This window comes from Neofelis nebulosa, chromosome 4, assembly GCF_028018385.1.
Source record: "Neofelis nebulosa isolate mNeoNeb1 chromosome 4, mNeoNeb1.pri, whole genome shotgun sequence".
In the NCBI taxonomy this organism is placed as follows: domain Eukaryota; kingdom Metazoa; phylum Chordata; class Mammalia; order Carnivora; family Felidae; genus Neofelis; species Neofelis nebulosa.
Window position 1 is genome coordinate 34556023 of NC_080785.1, and position 26258 is coordinate 34582280.

Sequence of the window (26258 nt, forward strand, 5' to 3'; positions counted from 1 at the left end):
TTTTGTACTTGGATTTCAAATCTTCATGGCTTGTGGGGAAGGCAAAAACAGTGCCTTTTACGACCCTCATAAAAATATGTGTAGTTCTATCAAGGGCTTTTATCCAAACACTGCAGCAATTTAGATGGTCTCTATTTACTGTATAAGTTTACAGATTTCTTTTGGAAGACAAATTATTTTGTCAAATACTATTGTCTGTTGTCTGCAAGGCATACATACCTAGGTACAAAGAACCATGACAAACTGCCTGCCCTCTAAGACCTTAAACTTATTTAGATATTTGCACGATTATGTATATATAACTCAACATGATTAAAATGAAAGAGAAAGGCAAAATGTCTGCAGTTAGGGAATGCATTAGAACAACATAAAGGCAGCACTAACTAGAGGACACGCCCCCGTACATTCAGTAGGTGCTCATGACATCCTTGTGAGTCCCAGGAGCACTTGTTCCTCAGCCCTGTAGGGCACATGATTCACATGAGAAGGAAATGGTCTAAAATAAGACAGTTGTGCAGAGAACGGTATATGATTGTAGAAAGACAATATGATTGGGGCCCATCTCAGCACCACATTCCCTTAAATTCCATCAATTTTTATAATTTTGATAGTTTCAAAAGAGCTTATTTTGTGTGTTTTTGGAATTATGATTCACTTTGTCATAGGATTTACTGGTGATAGGACAATCCCTTCCATCCCCAGGAAATGCAAATTCTTCTGTGGCATAGGATCCCAAGTGCTGGCCACAGAAGAAAGGTGAGAGGGACAAGAAAGAAACAACGTGGAGAGATACAAGAAACCTCTATTTTTCAAAGCTGATTAAGGTGACAGGCTAGGAGAGGAGGTAAGTGCTACCTACATTATGTCATTAGCTTCTAGAAATCTACATATTATCTTCCTCATACTAAGAATCACTTAATGAAAAGTAACTTAATTCCCTTAGAAATCAAAGACAAACTTTATATACAGTAACAACTTTTTAAAAAACAAACTGTTAAAGAAGTTAAAATCTCTGGCACAGTTCTACCTCTTGTGATATGTTTTTCTAAGTGTAAAACAATATGTACTCATATCCAGAACTCACTTTAAAAAGCTGGTTAAAAGCAGCACCGTGTAGTTAAGACCTCAAGTTTATGAAATAGGTAAGAATTATAAGTTAATTAAATAAGTAGTTGGCCTTGTACTAAGGACATATGGCTTCTTCTAAAATTTTGGGCTTTATCGCTTCTCGGCCTTCTGGCTAAGATCAAGTGTAAAATTTTGGGCTTTATGTAAAAGTTAACTTTCACCTCCTCAGGGTGGTCTTTTGTGACTACGCTATGAAGTTAACATATTCCTCCTAGCTTACATTCACAGATTTTTATGTCCCTCACACTATATTTCATAAACTATCATGATATGTTTATTGGTGTGACTGGCTTCTTATTGACAGCCCTCCCCTAGTGTGTTCATTTCAAAAAGACAAGAACCATGGCTATCTCATTCATCACTATAAGATCTGAAAGGTCAGACACTCCATATCTACTGAATTTCTTGTTGAATCTTGGTTGTATGAATAAAACCTTTTTTCTGTCTTTTGCTGAAAACAATGATCACAAGTTTTTGGTCATTTTATGCACTAAATAAAATGATTAGGTTTCTAGAACTTGGCTTAAACTAGTAAGATGAAAGAACAAGCATGCAGTGTAAGCAGCTTTCAAAAAATGGAAAAATTTGCACATTTTACTGTCAAGATAATTTTTAGAGATGTTTGTTTTTGCTATTGACTGCCACTGCATTAGTGCTTGTATCTGCTTAATGCATTAGCACTAAATACTATTGATTCGCTCAGCTAACAGACCAATTTAATCTTTGCATTTTTCCCACTTGCTGAGCACCACCTCACCTATAGTTAAGTTAGTAGAACAGTTGCTACATGCAAGTGTTAATCAGATTTTAAATTAAAAATGTCACTGGAAAATTTAACATTATACAAATTTACACTTTTCTGGTACATGGACACAAATTAAAGCAAATCATGAATAATCCATATATTTTGACATGGCAACTTAGCAAACTTAATTTTCATAAAATCAGCTCTAGAAAAGAGTGCTTAACAAATCAAAACTGACCTAAATTCGCCCTTTTTACCTAGAGCATGATTTGAAATGTCACCTACCATTTTAATGTCCTCTGATTGATGAACATTTTGGTGATTTGCCCAAATAAGACAACTGAGGTCAGACTTTAGTCTGAACTCACAATTTTAATTTTTGTTTTCCAGCTACACTATTCATAAGGCATTTCCCCTTACTTGCGAGCACAGAGTGGTGAAAATAGCCTTTATTCTACATCAGCATGAATTTGTAAGACGTTTTTCTGTCCTCTTGTTGAAAAACTAGAGAATATTTTTGAAATATAGAAGGTAGACACACTTCATCTGTTCTAAATTAGCCTAGGTTTAGGGTGATGTGCAGTAAACTTCTTCCCCAAGGCTTTTAAGAAAGGAAGTCAACACTGCTCAGCAAGCAATTCATATGCAAATGAACCAGCTTGGAACATTTTAGTTAGAAAAAATATATAATTAGCAAATTGGACTGTATCCAGGATCCCAGAATCACTTACCACATTCACTATTATTAAACACACACACACACCAACAAAAACAAACAAACAAAACACCCCAAAACACACTGAGGGAGTCTTAAAGATTTCAAGAGTAGCTGAGCCCTTGGTTTCATTCCCTTGATATAGGAGCCCTTTACAGCCCTCCCTGGCTGCTGGAGATGTGACTTACAGTACTTATCTGGGCACTGAGTCATTCTGGACTCTGTGTGCCCACTGACTCGGTATCTGTGCCAATCCATGAATAAGCAACGGGAGAAATTCCTCATGGGTATTCCATCCAAATTCTAACAGATCCTCTTTTTTCTTATTAGAGGAGATAACAGTGCAGGGTGGGATGACGACTGATAAGACAGAAGTATGAAGTAAAGGTGTAACACCCAGAATTCGATATATTATTCTGAGTAAAAAAATCCATTATTACTCAAGGAGGTTAACATTTTTATCAAAATGCAGGATTCCACAGGTTTTCATTTGCCTCTAATCAGTAGTAGTATAACAGTATGTAGCAGTATGACAACGAAAATATCTTGTATTAGAACTGTCTTGTTAACACTTCAGCTTTCCAAAAACCAACTTTAAGACTTATTTTTTGCATGAATGCCTTATTGTTTGCTACATTATTAGTTTTACCAAGTGAATCTCCATGTAGAACTCAACTACTTAAATAAAATACAGATCATACCACCTGCTTCAAAAGGCACTGAGAATAAAGAATTAATTTAAAATGCATTCATCACATCATGGATCAACATAATCCACAGGTAAAGCCTACCTACGTTTTTGATAATGGTTTCAGCATTAACTGTATTTCTTTGCTGTTATCTTATAAAAATGTCATGCCCTTGCTTTTTCATTCTTTCCTGGGGTGGACCTATGAATAAGCTACCAAATGGTTTAAAGAAAGGTTAGCAGGAGGAAGAGAGAGAGTAGAAGATATTAATGGCTCACTGTAACACATTTTCAATACCCTCTGGGTGTGCCCTGTGATCTCACAGAGTATCACAAAATTCTGGAAAGAAAATTATTTTAAATTATTTTTAATAAAATAATGCAGGGGCGCCTGGGTGGCTCAGTCGGTTAAGCGTCCGACTTCGGCTCAGGTCATGATCTCGCGGTCCGTGAGTTCAAGCCCCGCGTCAGGCTCTGTGCTGACAGCTCAGAGCCTGGAGCCTGTTTCAGATTCTGTGTCTCCCTCTCTCTCTGACCCTCCCCCGTTCATGCTCTGTCTCTCTCTGTCTCAAAAATAAATAAACGTTAAAAAAAAATTTTAAAGAAAATAAAATAATGCAATATGCTACTTTTCATGGGACGTTAGCATGTAGAATTCAAATAAGTAAGTTAGGGAGCAGCAACTCCCTGAGCCTGGGTGAGAATAAACGAGTTAATGGGAGGAGAGGAATCAAGTGTAAAATTAACAAATTTCTACTCAGATTTTTAAAACAGTATACTGAATCATTATACCTCAAGGATTTTCTTTTTTGCAAGATTTTGCTTTGGTAGCTATTACGTTTGGCTTAAGGCCAAGGTATCTAGTGTTTAGAATGAAGAATCCTCAAAAACATTTTTCATATAGGATAACATTCTCTCATTTCGTAGCATAGAAACTAAGAAAACCCTGAAATCCGACTTCACATTTTTCATCCTTAATACAAAAATACTCTCTTGAGAGTGCTAGATTGTTTAAATAAGACATGCCAAACCAGTATAATTACATGGATGTTATTTGTAACACTGACTCCACATTCCCAGTTCAAATGGTGCGGTGTGTGGGAGATTACAGATACATGGCCTATAAAGAGTTATAAATCTTTGTTTATTTTATTAAATATTACGAGACATGCCCTGAGGATGGCAGATCAATAATGGTCCTTGTGGTTTCCTGATGGAAAGCTGCAATTATTTGCTTCCATTACAACTTAAATGTAACCCAATTTTACTCATCTATCATTTTTATAATAGTAATAAAGAAACATCACTGTATGTTTATTTTTCTGCCTATTCCTATTATTCCTTGTTTGCATCTTGTTTTGATTTTGTTTTCATTCAAAATTGTTCTAATCATTTTGCTTTCTTCCTCAGATGGCTCTGAGTGGTGACCCTTTAACTTTGGCACTCCTTGAAACGGAGATGGAAAATTACTACTTTAAGTTTCCTTTATTTTGGGAAGTGGTTGGCTACTCTTTGAATTTGAGTATAAATGATATTTAAAAACAAGGAAGCTTGACACAAACAACCTGTGAAGTTGACTTTTTCTAAAACAGCATTATCTGAAAATTCTTGAATGCAGAGTATAATTTAAATTACATAAGCTTAGTATCTTACAGTGCCATGGACAGTCAGAATTGAAAGTGGGAACAGGGGCACACCTTATAACTTCTAGCCTGGCTCTCCTCTCCAAACTACCACCACTCCCCACCTCTCTCCCTCTCTCTCTCTCCCTTTCTCTTTTTTGAACAATCAAGTTTTAAGAAGGACTTACACGAATTAAATATTATGGAGGTGGGCCACTCATAACAGGTAGGAAGGTAAGTGAAAGACTTTCATGAGCAGTAGAACCAGAGTTTACCCCTTCCAGAAAATCCAATAATCTAAATTTGCCTTTCTTTACATAAAGAATTCCTTACAATATTCCTTACAATAATAATTGCTATTTGTTAGGTACCAAGGACTAAGTTAGGGTCTTTTGCAAACATTTTTGCACTTGTCTTCCCAATGGTATTGCATGGAAGAAAATGGGTTCAGAGATTTAAATAATGCTCTTGTGACCAGACAGGTATAAAATGATCAGGTACAGACCAGATCTCTTTGACTTCAGTCTTGTTCCTTTAGACCATGCTGTTGTCTCCCAAAGAGCTACATTTATGGTTCCTTTTTTTAAAAAAATATTTTAGAGACAGAGAGAGAGTGAGGGAGTACAAGCAGGGCAGAGGGAGGGACAGAGAGAGAGAGAAACAGAGAGAGAGAGAGAGAGAGAGAGAGAGAGAGAGAGAGAGAGAATATCTTAATCAGGCTCCACGCTCAGCACAGAGCCCAACATGGGGCTTGATCCTGAGACCCTGGGATGATGACCTGAGCTGAAATCAAGAGTAGGACACTCAACCGACTGAGCCACCCAGGTGCCCTGAATTTATGGTCATCTTACTGTGCCAGGTACTCTCTATGTATTATTCCCAATTTTTACAAAACCGTGTGAAGTAGGTTTTGTTCTCTGCATGTTACAAACAAGGAGACTGAGGCTCTGAGGAGTTAAGTCATGCAGCAAAAGTCACACAGTTGATATTCAATAAGCTGGGACTTCTATCCAGGGATGTCTGGCACCAAACTGCATGCTTTTCCCCCTCAACTGATCAATCAATGGTCATTAAGATGTTGGTGAAAATATTTTTTACTACAAGCCTACTCTTACTCTTCCAAATGCTTACATATGAAGCAAAACTTTGAAATGGGATTGCAAGAAAAAGTATAATGTGGTAATTGTTATTTTCTGGTTAGGTAAGAGATATTACAAGAACTCTTTTTCTAATTTCAACTCTGATTAAAAATCTTTCCAAAATGTATTAATCCAATTCTCTTAGTAAGTATAATTTAGGGAATAGGATCTTTAGAGAATTGGGGATTAAGAAAATTCTTTTATTCAATATTGATCCCATTTTTAAGGAACTGGGTCAATGTGTATTGATTCTAGTTTTCTCCCAGAGTAAATGTCATGTTAGTAAATCCCTTATATAATACTGTTGAAGAGTCCCATCAATGTGCTTAAAATGAACTGAATTTAAAAAAATTTTTATTTTATTATTGTTTTTCAGGAATAGAATTCAGTGATTCACCACTTACATATAACACCCAGTCCAGTACTCATCCCAACCAGTGTCCTCCTTAATGCCCATCACCCATTTAGCCCATCCCCCCCACTCAATACCCTGCCAGCAACCCTCCATTTGTTCTCAGTATTTAACAATCTCTTATGGGTTGTCTCCCTCTCTGTTTTTATCTTATTTTTGCATCCCTTCCCCTATGTTAATCTGTTTTGTTTCTTAAATTACACATATGAGTGAAATCATAATATTTGTCTTTCTCTGACTGACTTATTTCGCTTAGCATAATATACTCAGGTTCCATTCATGCTGTTGCAAATGGCAAGATTTCACTCTTTTTGATTGCTGAGTAATATTCCACTGTGTATACATCCCATCTAAAATGAACTGAATTTTTAATACTGTTTATCCCCAAATTTGATTTATAAACTCTCCATATTATGGGACATTTTCTCAATTATTTTATTTTGAATAATAATGTGCTGTCTAGTAAATACGCATTAGACTAAAACAACTTTAATCAAATACCAGTTTAAGATGTTTACAGAGGTCAAATGATGAATGAGTAAAAAGGTGGTAACATATTTAAGACTAAAGATTTAGTAATTATTTGTGGGTATTTAATCTCATAATTCTAAGTGCTAGAAATCACTGTAAACATATCTATCCTTTAAGAATCATTCTCAAAAGCAACATAGAAAATGGTTACATTGTGAAGATCAAGAATTTATTTTTATAGAACTGATACAATCAACTCTAATATTACATGAATGGGTACATATATGGCTTAGGATAAGTTTCCAGAAACAACATCATATGCAGAATCAAAGAGTTCTGAAGCACAGACAACTTAGATGTGAAGATGATGTGTTCTGGAAGCTATCAAATGACTCAAAAGAGGGCTTTAGAGATGTCACCAATATGAGAAGTATAGACCTGTTTCATAAAATGCGAGTGGGAAAAGCAACCTAATATGTGATCTGAAATAAGCCAAGTCAGGCTTATATACTGGCTGGACCCCTACAACTTAAAAGACCCTTTCTTGGCACTCTCTCTGTCTGATCCTGTGATAGAAACTCTTTTTGTACATGGCGGAAGCTCAAAGAGGGCCAGAAAACCCCTGCCATGGCTTTGTTCACACACTGAGGACTGGGCAGAAGCCTTATTATCACAAGGTTACCACTGCAGTTTTCCTTGTCTACAGAGCACACAATAGTCCCTCCATAAAGATCTGATGGATTAGAGATGTTAATAACAAAACTATAATATATGTGTTTATTCATCAACCTTTATGCCAAAACCAAAGCTCAGTTCCAAGAAATTGTTAGAAGGGTCACCTGATATCTTGCCAAGAAAAGTTGCCAAGACAAAATGGAGTCATCTTATTGCTTGGTCTTTCCAAACAGGTTTGATTTTGTAAATCATTTTGTTTTGTGTGAGTAAAGGCTCTCTAGGTGACCTTATTTTAAGATGAAGCTAGGAAATGGCTGTATGCTGATTATTGGGGGAATCAGAGTTCTTTCTGTGGATTGGTGTATGAAAACTGACAATGTAGGTAGTTTCATTCTCAGAAGAATTTTGATATTTAGTAACCAGAGAAGATAAACAGGCAAATAAGTAGAAGAAGTTGGAAGGTATTTGTCTTTATGGAATTTGGCCAGTGCAAAACTTGGCTTCCCTGGTAGGAAGACTATGTTGGCAAGCCCCATCTGTTTTCCACAAGAATTTTGCAATGGGAATGATAATGATTTCAGGTGCAAATGGTGCATTTGGGGCATTTTTTTCCTGCATGCTAAAACTGACCTGAATTTCATTGGATAATCCTGACTTTTTGTTTCCCTTGGAAAATACTAAAGGAGTGAAAGGGATAAAAAAAAAAGTTCAAATTTATTTTGAGAATTTCTAGAATTGGTAAGTATTTTACACAGCGGGGGGGGGGGGCTAAAATGTACAAAATAAGAAAATGAGATATCAATGTTCCCTCATAAGGTAAAGTATCTTTTTAACTTTTAACAGAACAAGATTTAAATAGCAAAGTCATGTGCTTTAGAGGCCCTGGAGGAACTTCTAATAGAATCTTTTAAAACTCGTGTTTCTGATGTAATTTATTGGATACAAAAAAGTATTTTCTCTGGAATGCTATTAATATTACATTTCCCCCCCTAATTTCAGGTTTCTGAAAGTCCTTTTGTTTCCTTCATTCTTCTGTATTTTCTAGTGAAGAAAAGGGGCAGCCTCATGAGGAATCTTTATTGCTTCTTACAGAGTTTCTGACATATATGATATGGATGCAGGGAGAAATAAGTCCTACTAGGGATTTATGCATGCATATTATTTTTTATTCCTAGACTTTGGAGGGGGAAGGAGGGAAGGTAGGTCTTTAGATCACTGAAACATGAATTCATTTTCTCAGCATTTTCTACCTTTATAAGTTGTTTGTAGTTTCCATGTGGGGAAGTATCTCAGACATTTCAGCAAAAGTGAACCAAATGTTTCTGAATTCCTATGTCCTTGGTACCCTTCAGCAAATTATATACTCTGTTTCATCAAGGAGATGCTTAATGTCCTTCCTGCTTACAATTTCAACCTTCTTTCTGACGCTAAGAACTTTTAGAGTAGAGAGATTTGGATTTCCAAAGTCAAACCATCTATAGAAAAGCTACACTATTTGTTCATCCAATTATGATCACCACGGGTCATTATGTTAGGAGTAGCCAGGTTCATATGTTCAAATCTGGGCCCAAACCAAAAAGCCCAAGGACATAATGAACTCCTGTTTTGGTGCTCTTCTTCTAGTACCGAGTGATCTGATGGCTACTAGGATAAACCGTCTAGTATAGCTGGTAGCTTTTACTACATCTAAATCAAAGCAACAGAGACTGTCCCTAACACCTCCTGTGAAAGTATCATTTCATGTAGGCTTAAACAAGCGTTGATTAAAACATTTATATTTATAAATATCAAACGCCATCCAGGTAAAAGTACCTAACTAGAAGGTGGTAGACACATGTCTATTCAAGTAGAAAGTCCATACATGTTCCAAAGGAAAGATGTGAGAGCAAAACTTTTGTCTAGTTTTCTAAGTTATTCAGAGAACTGTATTCACACATTTAAAAATATTTTCTTTATCAACATTTTAGAAGAGATTTATTTTGTTTGTTTTTGGTTAATTTTCATGTAATGCCTAGAATATAAAGCATTTATTTGTATATCAGTGAGTGAATGGGGCCTTATAAGGAAAATGCCTTCAAAAACCCACAAATTAACTTGAGCTTCTTATTCTGAATGTTGTAAAGACTGCATCGGGATCTCAGCAATTGTGTTTAACTGTTATTGTGTTACGGTTTATGTAAATTTGATTAGAACTATTAAAACTTCTATGAGAAATAAGTTTAATAATCTCAAGTGTTGGAGCACCTGAGTGCCTCAGTTGGTTAAGCATCTGACTTTGGCTCTGGTCATGATCTCGCAGTTCGTGAGTTCAAGCCCCATATGGGGCTCTGCGCTGACAGCTTGGAGCCTGGACCCTGCTTTGGATTCTCTGTCTCTCTCTCTCTCTGCCCCTCCCCCTTGTGTTCTCTCTCTCATAAATAAATAAACATTAAAAAAAAAACAATCTGAAGTGTTGACAAACATGTAAACCCAAACTGTAAAATATATTTTCTTTTAGAACCACATTAACTTTTTCTCAAGCTATGATTTTACCATTAAATTTTTTTTTTCAACGTTTTTTATTTATTTTTGGGACAGAGAGAGACAGAGCATGAATGGGGGAGGGGCAGAGAGAGAGGGAGACACAGAATCGGAAACAGGCTCCAGGCTCCGAGCCATCAGCCCAGAGCCTGACGCGGGGCTCGAACTCACGGACCGCGAGATCGTGACCTGGCTGAAGTCGGACGCTTAACCGACTGCGCCACCCAGGCGGCCCTGATTTTACCATTAAATGAATGTTCAATATTTAAATTTTCTTGGAAAGAACGTACAAATATTTTGGAAAAAGATCATTTACCAAGCACCAAAAAGCCCTTGATATTCTTTTCAGACTGCTACTTATTTTACTTATACCTTATAATTTATAAGTGGAAAATTAACGTGACTTACCCTATTAAAGCAGTGTTCGTGGTTGGGTCCATAAAAATGTTGAAGACATCTCACGTTGTTTTTGTTTACAATCTTGTTGAAGAATTCATTGACATATTTGATAGGGAATGCACAGACAGCAGAGCGATTCATTGGTTCAGCAGAATCCGGCTTGCTTTGTGCGAATACTCCATAGAGAATGTCATCATTCAGGTTGGCACCTATTTGCTTAGCAAGGTGGGCCCCAGGCTTACTGACATATGCAGCTTGGAGAATATTAAACACTTCCTCCCTTGTGGATCTCTTTCTTCTCTTTTCTGTGAGGATACATTCCAGAGGCATTTCCATGTAGGAATGCAATCCAGAGTCTACAGAACAGAACCTGATTATTCTTGTGTGAAAAGTCTGAGCATCTAGAGTTTCTCGCTGGACTGTCAAAAAGTAAATAAAACGGTTGCTTTCAAAGGCATGGATGTATTTAATAGGGTAGGAATCTCTGAATTCAGGGAGAACATCAATATAAGACTGGTCCGTTAAAAACTTAAAGCCATCTTGAGTTTCCTTTAGCCTTCTCACTGATATAGAATGCAATGAATGATCTGTTAGGTAAGAGGAATTTATGGTATTGCCCACGAAGAAGTTGATGAACCGGCCCTTTTCAGATATCAGGACTTTGGTTCCCAGGGCACTCACCACACAGTCAGGACAGTGGCTGGACTCTTCGTCTGCCTGTGGGGAGTACATGCAATGAACTTTTGACAGTATGTCAGCAGTATTGCTGGGTGGAAGGACATGTCGCTGGCAGGTCCCTCTGTGGACACTGCCACAGCTAATGAGTTGGTCGTCATAGTACGTGTCAATAAGTAGAGCCATGTTGATGTTATCTTTCCAAACACCACCTGATAAATTGGCTTTGTGGCTGCAGTCCTGACATGGGAAACAATCTGGGTGTTCCAGCACGGGCCCAGTCTTGTACTCAGCAACCTTCTGAAGGTCTTTGTCATTTAAAACGTAAATATAGTTAACTGCACCAAGGTAAATATGATGCTTGTGTAAAACAACATTCTGGATGGGTGTTTCTGCAGTGAAGTTGGGAAGCTGATACTTCATGTTCACATTCATCTCAGACTTTACTAGTGCCTCTCTGCACTCCCCATAGCTCTTCTGCACCAAGGTAAACAGAAGCACAAGGATGCCAGGTGCAAGCACAGCAGGGGCCTTCATGGTGAGAAGCTTATCTGCCAAAACATGTTCAAGGCGAGAGCAGTTTAGTTGTCATTAGAAACAAAGAAACTGAAAGAACTATACCAGTTAAACTATTAGAAACAAAGCTTCCTAACTGGAATTTTTACATCAAGTGAAAACGAAAAACTCTAGCTGGTTTCACATAAAGATGCATTGTACAGATGGACATGACTCCACACAGTTTAATTTTAGAACTCGAGCCAGAACGAGTAATTTTAGAGAACCATTATGAGATGCAAACAATGTTCTGTATTAAGACAATACAGCAACTAAGTTAGACTCATTTAGCAATAAAGCCAGAAACAGCAAGTTTCTTTCTTAACCGCTTGCTGGTTGTTTAATGTGGTTTAATATCTGTGGTTAATGACTAGGTTGATATTTAAGCCTTCTCAGTTAGTCAAGTAAAGGAACTGTGGTTCAGATTCATTTATTCTAGAAATCACAGCAGGCATTGTTTTCTTGGGAGCATGTAGAATTACTAGTCTAAATTTAGCTTCCTTTTGGAAGAAAACAATCATAAATTCTAGAAGCAATATGATCACATGCTGTTTATAGGATTTTGTGTGCAGAGGAAAGGTATGGTTATAATTTGGCTATAGCAGACCTATTGTTTTGGATAGACAAATGCTTAACTTAATGTGAGATCACTAGAAACATAAAAACAGCAAACTGAAAATGTATAAAATAAAATGTTCAGGACTAAAGTCCTAGAATTATTTCTCAGAGAAAAACAACATATTGTTTATTACCAAGTCAAAAGCTATTTAGTAAAAAAAAACAAAAAACAAAAAACAAAAAAAACCACATTATCTTAACATTCCATTGTATGCACATGGACAGTATTTCTAGTTTTCAACGAGTGTATTTGTTTTTCAGTTTTGAAAAACTTAAGGTACACCTTACAAACCTTGTTAGTTCTAACTATAAAAGTTCAAGGCAAGGTGGTAGGTTAGAAAGGAGAGGACTTAGAAGGAATAGAAACCAAATAGCTATTACCCTTTCCCCTTATTTTTTGGTGCATAATTCTGACAGGACAAAAGGAACCTTTAAAAACTTACTAGGCATTATAACTATGTTAAAGACTAACCCTAGGTCTACAAAATCTAACAACTAGTATGTGCATGGCTCTGTGCTTGCACTATGGAAATGGGATGTGGCACTTACTCTTCAGTAAACCTACAGTGTGGTTGAGAGACAGCACACATACAAAAATAACAAGAATACACAGCATTATAATACCCTGCATAGCACTAACCAAAGCTAAAAGCATTAAGAGAGGGGGGAATAATTCGTACTTAGAATTATTATGATTATGAGCAGTGTGTGCAAAGATACAGAGGCAGGAAAGAGAATATGGCATGGCCAGAAGAACTGCCCAGAGGGCCCAGAGAACTGCATGTAGTAAGCCCAGAGAAGCCCAAGGAAAGCAAATGGGGGACATAAAAACTGTTGGAGCAATATTCCAAAAAGAGTAAAAAGAGGCACTTTCAAGAGCCTAGAACATAAGAGAGATCACTCTTTCTGAGACAGCAGGTGAGGATAAGTCAGATGAAGATAAGTACAGACACTGAGGGAGTTCAGGGAATATGACCTCAACATTCTAAAAATAAATTAGGGTATATGACCATCACTGAAAGTAATGGTTACAGAAGAGGGACTAGGTTCTTCAGATTGGAGAAAGAGGTTTAGAATAGCTACAATAAGGCATGCAAAAAGAGGTCAGCAGGAAATGAAAGTAAGGATTGCTTAATAGCTCCTAAGATAAAACACAATGTGTTGTGGCTTTCTCTTCAAGTAGAAAGAGTTCTAGTTGGACCAGAGGGCAAAGCAAAGTGTCATTAAGGTGAAGAAGTGAAAGAGGTATAAGCCATATAATAATAACAATAACATGTACTGAATGCTTACCATGTGCCAGGCATTCTGCTAAACCCTCTGATTTACTCTTTATAAACACCCTTTTCTTTTTAGGTTTATTTATTTGAGAGAGAGAGAGAGAGAGAGAGAGAGAGAGAGGAAGAGAGAGAGAGAGAAAGAGAGAGAAAGGGGAAAAGAGAGAGAAAGGGGGAGAGAGAGAGAATGGAGAGCACAAGCAGGGAAGGGTCAGAGAGACAGAGACGGAGAGAGAGAGAGAATCCCAAGCTGGCTCCATACTGTCAGCTCCGAGCCCGAAGCAGGGCTCTCACCCATGACCCATGAAATCATGACCTGAATTGAAATTGAGTCAGAGGCTTAACTGACTGAGCCACCCAGGCGCCCCTATAAACACCCTTTGAAGTAGAAAGTATTATTATTCTCCTCTACCAGATGAGTAAACTAGCCAAAAGTCACACAGAACCAAATTCAATCCCATGTCTGCCTGACAGGAATCTGTCCAGGCTCTTAAATGCTTCACTAGTACTGAAGCAGCTTCCTAAGCTAAGAAGAGAGTGCACTGGAGCAGAAGTTAGACAATCAGAGCCCTGGGTCTTGCCCTTTCCCTCCCTAGCTGTAGGACTCTGGATAGTTCACCCACCTCTCGATCCTGGAGTGCAATATCTTCACACAATTGTTTTAAGTATGAAAAAGAGATCTCATCTTTGAAAGCTTTGGCCGTTATACAGTGTATATATAAATGTAGGGTGTTGTACTTGGTATTTACATATGTAATTCTCATTGTTTTGAAACGTACTAGAAAATTGTTGGCAATAGTGGGGGGAATGACAAGAAGTAGAGGAAAAGAAGGGTTTAAAACAATTTTTCCTCTGAGAAGACAAAATTAAATTCCAAACAAACTATAAATATGTGTCTAAAACTTCTAGAATATATTATGGGTGAAAATTAAATGAACTTCTTGATATGGTATTAGTGTATCTTCTAAAATTTGGAACATTAGCCTACTACATAATTTATCACTGTATTTTCTTTAGGAAATATAGTAAAGAAAGAAAATAAATGAACCATCACTGCCAAAAGAAAAAAAAAAAAGCATTACAACCAATTTGTACCTTAGTTGATATCCATTAATGCAATGTGGAGGGTGAATGACTTTTTCCTTTAGGCTTTCTGAAGGAGCCTTCAAAACGAACTTTTTTTGTTTTTAACCTGAGGTATTAAATTATGTTTTAAAAACAAGGTCCATATCTTAAAGTTGGTATAGAAGTCACTCACAGTAAATACTAAACCTCAATTAACTAGAATCCAAGAAAATGTACAAATACACTAATGGGCTTTGTTGTTATCTCACTTGATGAGAAGGCAAATCATAAGAAAACCAGTAGGGAAGGAGGATATTTTTTCTGTTTAAGGGGAAAAAAAAACATTGCAGAATATCCCTGGAGTTAGCTAACCCAGTCTTCTTCTTTACATTCTTTTGATAGCAAGCAGTGAAGCCATATTTCAGACTGAGAAATCAAAGAAAGGTTTTTTTTTTTTTTTAAATTAAAGCAAATAACCAGGGTTAGAGCCCACTGTCAACAATAGGACTTTTAATTAAAATACAGGTTTCTGTTTAATCCTCAGATAATGAGAACACTTAAACATCCCATTTCCTTGATCATTTCAATTAATTAAGTCTCCTCCCCATTAACAAAGGTGTATGTTGGTTAGACTAGATCTTCTCCAGGAAATGTCTGTCTTTCATAAGGAATGGAGGAGGGACACCTTCTGGAACTATTTCTTGCTGAGCTATGTAGCCTGATGACACTGCTGGTTAAATAAGTGGCAGCTGAATAGTCAAGTGCACAGGCTCTGGAGACAGACTGCGAAGTTTAAAACCATTTGCTGTCTGTGTGCCCCTTGGGCAAATAACTTCTCTGAGCCTCTGTTTACTCATCTGAGATATGGGAGTGATTGTAATTATCAGTGAATCTCAGACTAGTAGGGGAGACAGACAAATAGACCGCAGTTTAAACTCAATGTGGAACGGTCTATGAGGGTCCCTGAAGGGGAGCTTAACCAGGCTTGGGGAATCAGGCAGGCATCAATCAATCATGGTCTTTTCCTCATAACGCATCCAGAATCCTGAGGTGTAGCCTGGGGGAGAAACTAAGTTTTGCTTGTTGCAGTGCAGCCAAATAGTTGTATGACCCAAAGCCAGTCACCCAACTTCTTTGGCCTCAGCTGCTTTCTTATTTGCAAAATGATAGTGTTGAACTCCTCATGTGCTGGAGCCCTCTGTCTCATGACAGCCTATTGTGTGCATCTCTTCCCAACTCTGAGTTCAGTGACCTATCTTGAAATCCACCTTGGGTGGAGTATTTACACCACAGAAATTGGCAAACATTACAAATCAGGGCTTTTTTTCCTTCCCTGAAGATTATTAAATATTTATAAGCACACTCCTGGGCTGAACTAATGACCTCCAAAAGTTATTTTCTAACTGTAATAATTTTCAACTCTGAGATTGTTTTTATACAATTACATTCTACTTCAATGCTATTGCATTGGCATATATTGCTTTTTCTTTTCTATCTATATAATCTGCCAGATCGGGATGTGTGAGCAATTTTAATATTTATATTGGTAGTGACTCCAGAAATACTTTCATTTTTCATACATTTTCGTCTTGATACATTTATTCCTGTGATGTGCCTGGATCAGGCTTTCAATATAGAATGACTTTTTTACTGTTTCTGTTTATTCTTTCTTTTTGAAATAGTGCTAGCCATCTAACCAACTTTGAGCTCCTTACTAAAAGGAACACGTAAAGATGATTCAAACAGATTGACTAATTCATTCTGTTACCATGTTGTACACATAGCAGGTGAAAATGAATCATCCATAAAACATTTCTTTATTTCTTTTCAGTTGATAGTTAAGATAATCTCACTGGCAAAACATTTCCTGGGAGTAATTATCTGAATGGCACCTTGGCTATTAAACTCTTGGTATTTAGGAGTATTTCCTCTAAAGAGATTACTCTGTTAGCTAGGAATATCAGCTCAGCCTAAACTTAAGACAAACTACTCCACTATGTCTGCCATCTATCTGCCTCTAGTTTTCTCATTAAACTAACTTACATTGGTTTTTCATTCCCCAGAAATATATTTAATTCTCAAAGAATTTATTGAGTTGCCACCTGTGCCTATCACTATTACTGCTGTTGTCATTACTGTCCTCCTCATCAACAAAAACCGATCACAAAGCACATGTGTGTTGTATTCAAGCACTGATATCTCAGGAAAAAACACCACAAGTGTAATGGAATACATTTGTAAGAGAAATTTTCTAGACTTTGACAGAGATAACTTTGCTTTCTTTAGGAACTGATTTTCTTAAAATCATAATAATTTACAATTACATAAATAGCACTATATAGTTTACAAGGTACAGTCAGTTACATCCCCACCTCGAGTCTGCATAATTATAAGGTAAGCATTATTCCTGTGTTTTCAGATAATGAAACTGAGATTCATAGAAGATAAAATATTATGTAAAATGTACTAAACATGCAACATAGTTCTTGTTTCTAATGTTTTTAATACATGTATCGTGCTTATTTGAGCTGTTTTATAAATTATTTGCATTTCCTAGAAAATATTTTTATTCAAAAGCACAATATTTTGGTAAACATTTGTTTTTACCTACCCAGTTCTCAATGTCTCTACTACTGGCAACGCGTTTGAAAACCCTCCCCCTTCTATCTAATGGGGCTGTCATCACATGGCTTACCTCCTTACCACAAGGTGAGCTTGCAGACCAAGCTGGCCTTTCAATGAACTTTTCCTTTGATGCAGAGCTTGGTCAGGATAAGGACGTGACCAAAGCAAGACCAATCAGAGTCTTTTTAAGATTTAATACAGATACTGGGAGAGGACCTCTCTCTTTCAAAGATCACAAGCACTAAAAATGATGTTAACTTAGAGCATCTAATGCCCAACTTTTGGCATCCATTATGTGGAGAAAGCCTGACTGAACATGAAACTGACCCATGTGACAGGAGAACCCAGAGACGGAGAAAGGGAAGTTCTCGATGTTATTGTTCAAGCCTCTGTGCCTACCATGTGTAAAACTAATGGAAACCAGTGAAATCTTTCTTCCTTCCTTTCTCTCTCTCTTTTTTTCCATCAGCAGTTTCATTGTGATTCTTTATTCCTTGCTCCTAAATAAGTCCTCACCAAACAATGTCCAGTTGAAAATACTACAAACCTCTGAATTCAAACACAAAGTCAAGTGCATAAAAGCAATTTTAAGTAAAATATTACAGTAATTAGAACAAAGAACAAAGATGGTTTCCTTATTTACTTGAATAATTAAATATTTCACTCTGATGGGGCGTCTGGGTGGCTCAGTTGGTTAAGTGTCTGACTTCAGTTCAGGTCATGATCTCATGGTCTGTGGGTTCCAGCCCTGCATTGGGCTCAGTGCTGACAGATTAGAGCCTGCAGCCTGCTTCAGATTCTGTGTCTCCCTCTCTCCGCCCCTCCCCCACTGGTGCACTGGCTCTCTCTCGCTCTCTCTCAAAAGTAAATAAACGTTTAAAAAATTTAAATATTTCACTTTGGATTTAGAAACACATTTATTAGTTAAAATTTCTGAGGTGGTATACTAGTTTTTTCCTGCCATATAATTCCAAATTTTTTCTATATTTACATAATATAACCTCAAGACAGAAATAATGTATCTAAGTGAAGAGGCAAGATATAAAAAGCAGAAAACATTTCAATCCTGCTTTTAAGTATATAAAAGGGATTTACGATGATGGAAAATGGCCGAGACCCCATATTAAGGAAATTGCAGCCATAAAAAACAGTCATAGCTAAATCTCCAGGAGGACTTGCCAGAGTGAAATCCTAAGAAAAATTCTTAGCCTTCTCCACACTTATATTATTTCTATTAATTTTAAAAGTAGGCCCATAAAAGCAAAGTTAAGAGATTCTAATAGGAGATTCCTGATGTCATTTAAAATACTGTATTTATAAACATTTACTGCATATGAATCATATTATATCACACAATATTAGTCAAATGTTTGTCAACATCCATTGGACACCATGCACTTATCTAGATACTGAGAGTTCCCACACTCAAAAAAGAATACAGTCTGTGGACTTGAAGACAGAAAGATAAATGCTAAAAATCTAAGTGTATAACCTAAATTGAAAAGTGAATGGATCTACCAGGCTGTAGAGAAAGCAAATTTTAAAGCATTCTTTGTTGAACATTGGATTCTTATACCTAAAGATTTACTAGTGTTACGAGCATCAAAAAAGCCTAAATTGACTTTAGAAAGATAAAACAATATGCCATGTCAAAAATCCCATCTAATGTAGTCAGATACTACTTTGACAATGATTTTTAACAGTAAGTTGAGGACAGAAGAAATCTTGAGGATTTTTCAGCCTACCCAATTTCTCTATAATATGACCACATTTAAATGATCTGAATACTCAGGGGTCAATACTATGTCTGATATTTACAAACTCTTTTGTTTGACAACAGTCTTCCCAACAGTTCATAAAACCTACTAGAAAAGAGGTAAAGTGTAGTGGAGAGAGTATGGGCTTTGGTGTCAGAATTTGATGTGATGTGAATCTGGGCCTTACCACTTACATACCTTACGACTGTAAGTGTCAGTTTCTATCTAAAGCATCGGGATAATGATACACATCTTGTGGGTTGGCCATGAAGGTTAAAGATAAATCATGAGACACTGGCATTCATTCATGCAGCATACATTGGCATTCAATAAATGTGGCTATCATGCTTATCCTAAGTTGTGTTTTAGCCAGTTTTTGCCTGCCTTCATCAAAAATTAGGAACTTGGCATAGTCTAGTGGGTGAGCCCACTCCAAATGCTTGGTGACTATTTCATCACCTTAATCCTCTCAGTTTAAATACTGTTATTTCTTATTTTCCCACACTTTGGCCATTTGTGGTTTTTCTCTAAACCTGTCAAGTTCCTGAAGTCACTCTTAAGTTGCCCTCCAAGACAAAGACCATGGTAAAAGTCTTCCACTCTAAGGAGGAACAACAAAAAAGGAAAAATTACTTTACCACTTTAAAGAAGAGTAAACCCACACCCTCACTGAAGTTTTAGCAAATAAAGATACAGGATTCCCAGTTAAATTTGAATTTCAGATAATAATGAATACTTTTTAGTATAAATAAGTCCCATGAATATATTTAAAAAAAATTTTTAATGTTTATTTTTGAGAGAGAGAGAGAGAGAGAGAGAGAGAGAGAGAGAGAGAGAATCTGAAGCAGGCTTCAGGCTCTGTCTGAGCTGTCAGCACAGACCCCAATGCAGGGCTTGAACTCAAGAACCATGAGATCATGACCTGAGCAGAAGTCAGACACTCAACTGACTGAGCCACCCAGGCACCCCTCCATGAATATATTTTATGTGACAATCCTAGCTGTAAGCAAATGGAGAAAAATCAGGGAACAACTACCCTTTTTACTAACAGAATTCAGATTGAAAAGATTTTGGCCAAACATATTTATCTATTGGAGTAGAACAGTATTTTTAAGGTTTTTATAGCACATGTATGTTGCATAACTGCATATGATTATTTTGTTTCTGTTGTTTTGTTGCTATGTGTCTAAAACTTGCTGTTTTCAAAGTGATTATCTGTACACAATAAACTTTATTTGTACAGTAAACTTTACACAGTAAACTGCTCCTAACGGGTGATTTTAAGTATCATGTGAAGATATAATTATGTGAAAGGGAGTAAAAATTTTTTTTTAATTAAAAATCAAGGAAAAGATTTGTGCGCTTGTGGAGAAAAGTTATACTATATAAGGCAATCTGTCATTGACACAAAATTTCTAAAACAAAGAAAGTATCTTTAGATTGATTTGTATACTTAATTTATAACAAAAAAGCTTACTAAAAATCACATATAGGTGGCTATAGGAGAAAACAAGTTAGACTAAACTTGGTGCAATAATAATTTTCACATGTTATAATTAATTAATGTTTTAGGGGCTCCTCTAAACATTGAGGCTTGATTACTACACAAATGTTATTTCTTTGAAAAAGACCTAAATAGTGCTTTTATTCAGATCCTTATCCAATACTGCATCCTTTCTTCTTCCAAAAAACATTTTTAAAGTTGAAAATCATAGAATTATAGCGTTAGAAAAAGCCAACTGTGCATTTTCTAGTTGTAACATATGACTGAGACCATTGTCCAAATCTGATCTGGTAAGAATACAGATAAAAGAACAGAATTTCATTATATTCTCAAGATTATCCTTCATATATTCATAATCTGTTAGTAAACATCTTTGTCCTTTTAAGAATTGCTGAAAGTATTCAAGTTCTGGGAAGGAAGAATAAATGGACATTTGTTTTAACATTGTACATACTATAAAAAGTCCTATTGAGAAAATACATTGAATTGTCAGAGTTCTGAATGATTGGAAAGGCTTTTGTCGCATTAATAAGTTGTAGGTCAGACAAGAACGTTTCATTACCCTTGAAAATGTGAACACTGAACTTTCACTGTTAAGAAAGTGCTAAGAAGCTTGAAATCCTATAAAAGTACTTAAAAATAATTTTTGGCCTAATGGATAGGTGTAATTTTATAGTTTAGATTGTGCAGAAGTGCTACCAGGTTTTCTTCAATTAATCCGGGGACAGTGAATAATGAGAAAGTACAAATCTCACTAGAGAAACATCTTCCTAAGCATGTAAGTTAAAATAAAATAAGCTTAGCAACTTTTTCCAGTTGTATTCAAGCACAGGGTTGGAATACGATAAACCTGACTGAATAGTCAGAATGTGAAGCACTAAAGGGAGACCAGTTAGAAAGGAAGCTGGTACATTACTCATTAATGAATCAGACATATTTCCCTTCCTCAGTGTTTGAAAATGTCCCCAGCATAAGGCATGGTGAATTCCAAGTGTGGGGAGTTGTGCTCAGAATTGGGTCTATATAACTGATGAAACCTCCTGTGGTGTTACCTAAAGCAGAAATCAAATGGTTGTGAGAAATGATGGTGGTGAGTGGATCCCATTTGTGTCCTGGTGGCTGTCATGTAAAAAGGAACCAGCACCTAGGGAGAGGGAGACAATGGGAGAGGCATGAGGGTGCCTAAACTGGAAATATACAGTCAAATCCATGTGATGTGGGCATTACTCTGTAACACTAATTTCACTAAGTTCTTCGGGTAGGTCTGAATTTTATTTTGCTCATACCTGAGTACTTTTCTTGGAAATCAAAGTTAGCAAGTAGATTCTCTCCCAGGAGAATGAACTAGGGACCTTTTTCAAGATAAATTTTGTCAGTATATAACATAGTCTTTTTCAGGAAAAGTAGAAAAAACTTTTAGAAATCATAAAAATACTATGAATGGAAGGAATAGCCAAACCTATCACATTTTATATAGATGTGGATTCCTTGGCTGAACATAATGCAATTAACAGTGTTGGGAGAAAAATTAAAAGCATATAAATATCACTACATTGAGTTCAATATATAATCAGAGAATAAAAGAGCCAAATAAACTTTCTATAAAAATCTTAAAATACTTTTAAAGGGATAGAGAATGTCAAGCAAAAGCTATCCTTGTAAAAAACAGAACAGTACAGAAAATAAGTACATAGGTACAAAATTCAATTTCTAAAACTCAGTAAATACTTTGGGTCCTTGAAAAATCAATAAACCAAAAGGCGAGGACATTAGGACAACTTAAAAACAATTGTGCTCAGGATTGTGTTTATATAACTGATCAATTCAAGGAAAAATAATCCAGGGCATTTGTGTTTGTGTGTAAGGGGGAGTTGTGTGTGTGTGTTTGAGGGAGAAAGAAACAGAAAGAGAAAGGAGAGGACAAGACAAAAAAAAAAACAACAAAAACAAACCAAAAACATTTCAACCATATCAGTGTTGCTCACTGACTGGCAGTTCCAGCCTCCCACCCCACCGTGCTATAAAGTGCTATGAAGACAGGTGCACATTGCTGAAGGAACACAGAGGGACAAACAGCTAATTGTAGCCGAGAGGCAGAGCCAAGGAGTATGTTAGCATGGAGATAATACTTGAGCTGGGTCTTGCAGGTTAGGAGTTGCTTAGGCACAGTGGAGGCAGGGGACAGGCAGGACACACACACACAGGCACCTAGAGGAGAATGTGCAGGGCTGTTCAGGAAGTTGGCACAGAGGCTATGTGGGCTGGGCTGGGTATGGACGAAACTGAAAGATTAGTCCAGGGCCACATCATAGAAAGCCTTATACATCCTGTTGAGGGATCTGTAGTTTATCTGTAGTAAAGAGTCACTGGAAGGTTTTAAGCAGGAGATGGAAATGAGCATAGTACTTGTAATTACACATATTAGACAATTTTGGTGACAATGTGGTGAGGTGGATTGGAGTGGAAAAAAGCTAGATGCCAGAAGACACAACAGAAGGTCACTGCATCTGTCCAGGCAATTGAAGATAAAGACTGACAACAGTGAAGATTCCCTGATCTATATCTTCATCTCTTTATCTCCAGAGAGTCCATAAATCGATCTCTCAAGCATGAGTTTTGTTATGTCCAACAGCGATTTAAGACAGATTTAAGCTATTTAAATCTCACAAATATTAATTAAGGCCTTAATATGTGTGAGGTACTTAGGGTGGGGTGGGGGTACATCAGTAAACAAAATAAACAATTCTGCTTTTATGAAACTTACTTTCTAGCAGTTAGATACAGAAAACAAATTATACATGTAGTGTGTTACAACGTGAGGAGTGTTGAGCGCTACTGGAAAGACAGACAGAGAGAGAGAGAGAGAGAGAGAAAGAAGGTGGTGGGAAAGGTTTGTGGCTTTGAAAAATTGAGGAGGTAGCTTTTAAGGAAAGAGTTGAAGGACAGGAATTAGCCAATCTGAGATGTGAAGAGATTTCTTTTTTTCTTTCAGAGGCAAGAGGGACCAAACTGAAAGCATGCCTGATGTGTCTTATTTGTTAATAACACTGGACTCTGGTGATGGGGAGATGAGATCAGAGTGGACAAAGAATCAGACCATACAGGGCCTTGTAGGCCACTGTGAGACTGGGTCTTTTACTGGAGTGAATGTGGGTGTTGAGCAAGGCAGTAAATATATTTGAATGGAATCACCTTGACTGTGTGGGTGTGTAAGAAGACTGGTGGTGGCAGGGGGATGGGATAGGGCAAAAATGGAGAAATGAAATCAGTTGGGAGACTGTTGTAGTAGTCCGGGTGAGTGATGGCAGTAGCTTGGGCAAGAGAGGAAGGAGTGAGTGATGAGAGGTAGCTGAATTCTGGTTATATTTTGAAGACAGAGCTATGAAGATTTGGTAAAGGAGTTGGAGATAAAGTGTGCAAGAAAAAAGGAATCATGAATACTCCAAATATTTTGGTTTTTGTAACAGGGACAATGATTTTGCCACTTACTGACATGGAGAAAGAAGCTGGTGGGTGGACCAAGCCTGGCAGAAATGTATGACAATCAGGCAGTTTAGTTCTGTTGATGTTTGAGATACTTTTTAGGGAAGAAAGGTCTGTACTAGAGATTTAAATTGGGAAATTGTCTGTGTAACGATGGTGGTATGAAAAGCCATGAGACTGAATGAGACCACCAAGGAAAGGAGTGTAGAGAATGCAGAGGAAGCCTGTGTGCTGAGGCACACCAAACCAGGAGGCTGAGGAGAAGAAGGTGAATGAGAAAAGTAGACTAAGAAGAAACAGTCAGATGTTCTTCCCATGAAAACTTATTTTACCACTTCAAATCCTATCTCAATGCCTAACATTCCCACTTTTCCAGGACATCACCCTTGACTCCCATAGGTGTTTTAAACATGTTCATCTGCTTCCACTCACAGTTTAAGGTGGTATCACTTCTTGCCTGGATTACAACAGCTTCCTACCTGGTATTCCTGTTCTATTCTTGCCCCTGATCATCCATTACCCAATGTACCAGAGATATCTTTCTAAAACGACAATCCGATTATGTCATTTTGCTGTTTAAAAACAGTTCAACTTGTGGCGGCTGGGTGGCTCAGCTGGTTTAGCATCCGACTTTGGCTCAGGTCATGATCTCACAGTCTGTGGGTTCGAGCCCTATGTCGGGCTCTGTGCTGACAGCTCAGAGCCTGAAGCCCTCTTTGGATTCTGTGTCTCCCTCTCTCTCTATGCTCCTCCCCCACCCCTCTGAAAAATAAACATTAAGAAAAATAAACAATTAAAAAAAAAAAAACAGTTCGACTCCTGGGGCGCTGGGTGGCTCAGTTGGTTAAGCGTCAAACTCTTGCTCTCGGCTTAGATCATGATCTTACAGTTTGTGAGTTTGAGCCCCATGTAGGGCTCTGTGCTAACAGTGTGGAGCCTGCTTGGGATTCTCTCTCTCCCTCTCCCTCTCCCTCTGTCCCTCTTACCCGTGTGTGTGTATGTGTATGTGTATGTGTGTGTGTGTGTGTGTGTGTGTATACTCTCTCTCAAAATAAATAACTTAAAAAAAAAAACAGTTCAACTCCTTAGCACATGTTAAAAACCATTCATGATTTGGCTTCTGCTTAACTCTCCAGCCTTGCCTTTTGCCATCGTCCCCCTAGAAATCTAGGCTCTAGCTATTTTCCCCTTCTGCAAGTTGCTGAAGTAGGCCATGAGCTCTCCCACTCTGGGTCTCAGCACATATGGATCCCTCTCTATGGAACACTTTTGTCCTCACCTTCACCTGATTAACTAACTCTCTCTTCAAGTCTCATTGTAGGTGACACTTCTTTCAGGAAGCCTTCTCTGTCGCCTCTCTCACCCTCTAGAAAGAGTAGAAACTGTTCCATGTGCTCACATATCAAACCTGCCTTATCCTTAGTTACACTTTATTATGTTGAGTTGTAATTTACTTGTTTGTAACTCCCACTAGACTAAAAGCTCCATTTTTAGCCCCTAGCAGTACACAGCACTTGGCAAAGATTTGTTGAAGAATGGATAATGAAATGAATTAGTAAAGAATGACCCTGTACAAAGACTCTGGCAGTATGGATATAACAGAAAAAAAAGAAGACTAGATTAGAAAGATATTAAAGAGATAAAATTTATGTGACAATGATCTAACATGGGTTTTGATCATAGGGGAAGAATCAGAAGTCAGGGATGACTAAAAAATATCTATCTTGGTGTCAAAAGCAAAGGTAAGATAAATAGGCAGAGAAAAGTTATGGGGCAAAAACATAGTTCAGTTAATAACTCTGAGGTATCTGTTGGTCATTCAAGTGCAAGTGTCTATAAGGTAGCTAATAAATGGGCATGGTGGTCTAGAGCAGAGAGAGTCAGACATGACAATTGTGAATCATTGGTCCATCAGTGTATTTGAAGTAATGGAGGTAAGTAAGATCACGTATGGGCATGTTCAGTATGCAGAAAGAAGGAATTCAAGCTTTAGATATAAAGTTGAAATCTAAACTCTAAAAAGAAAAGTTTGAGTGGTATTTCAGAAGCTAGAAATTTCAAAAAGGAGGAGCAATATGTATGGTGTCAAATCTCACAGGGGGGTCAACTGGGATAAAAACAAGTGTCCATCAGATTTCACTATGAGGAAGTTGCTGGTTATTAGAGTGAAGACATCTTCTTGGTAGAT

The 26258-nt window shown here is 37.2% G+C and overlaps 1 protein-coding gene across 3 annotated transcripts in view; it reads right to left on the reverse strand.

Moving 5' to 3' along the window:
- MET (MET proto-oncogene, receptor tyrosine kinase) overlaps positions 1-26258 on the reverse strand; it is a 113161-nt gene that overhangs the window by 75433 nt on the left and 11470 nt on the right. For all 3 annotated transcript variants that reach the window (XM_058724514.1, XM_058724515.1, XM_058724513.1), the window contains exon 2: positions 10524-11740. In XM_058724514.1, coding sequence (XP_058580497.1) covers positions 10524-11726 — 1203 coding nt within the window. In that variant the 5' untranslated portion in view covers positions 11727-11740. The remainder of the gene's footprint in view (positions 1-10523; positions 11741-26258) is intronic.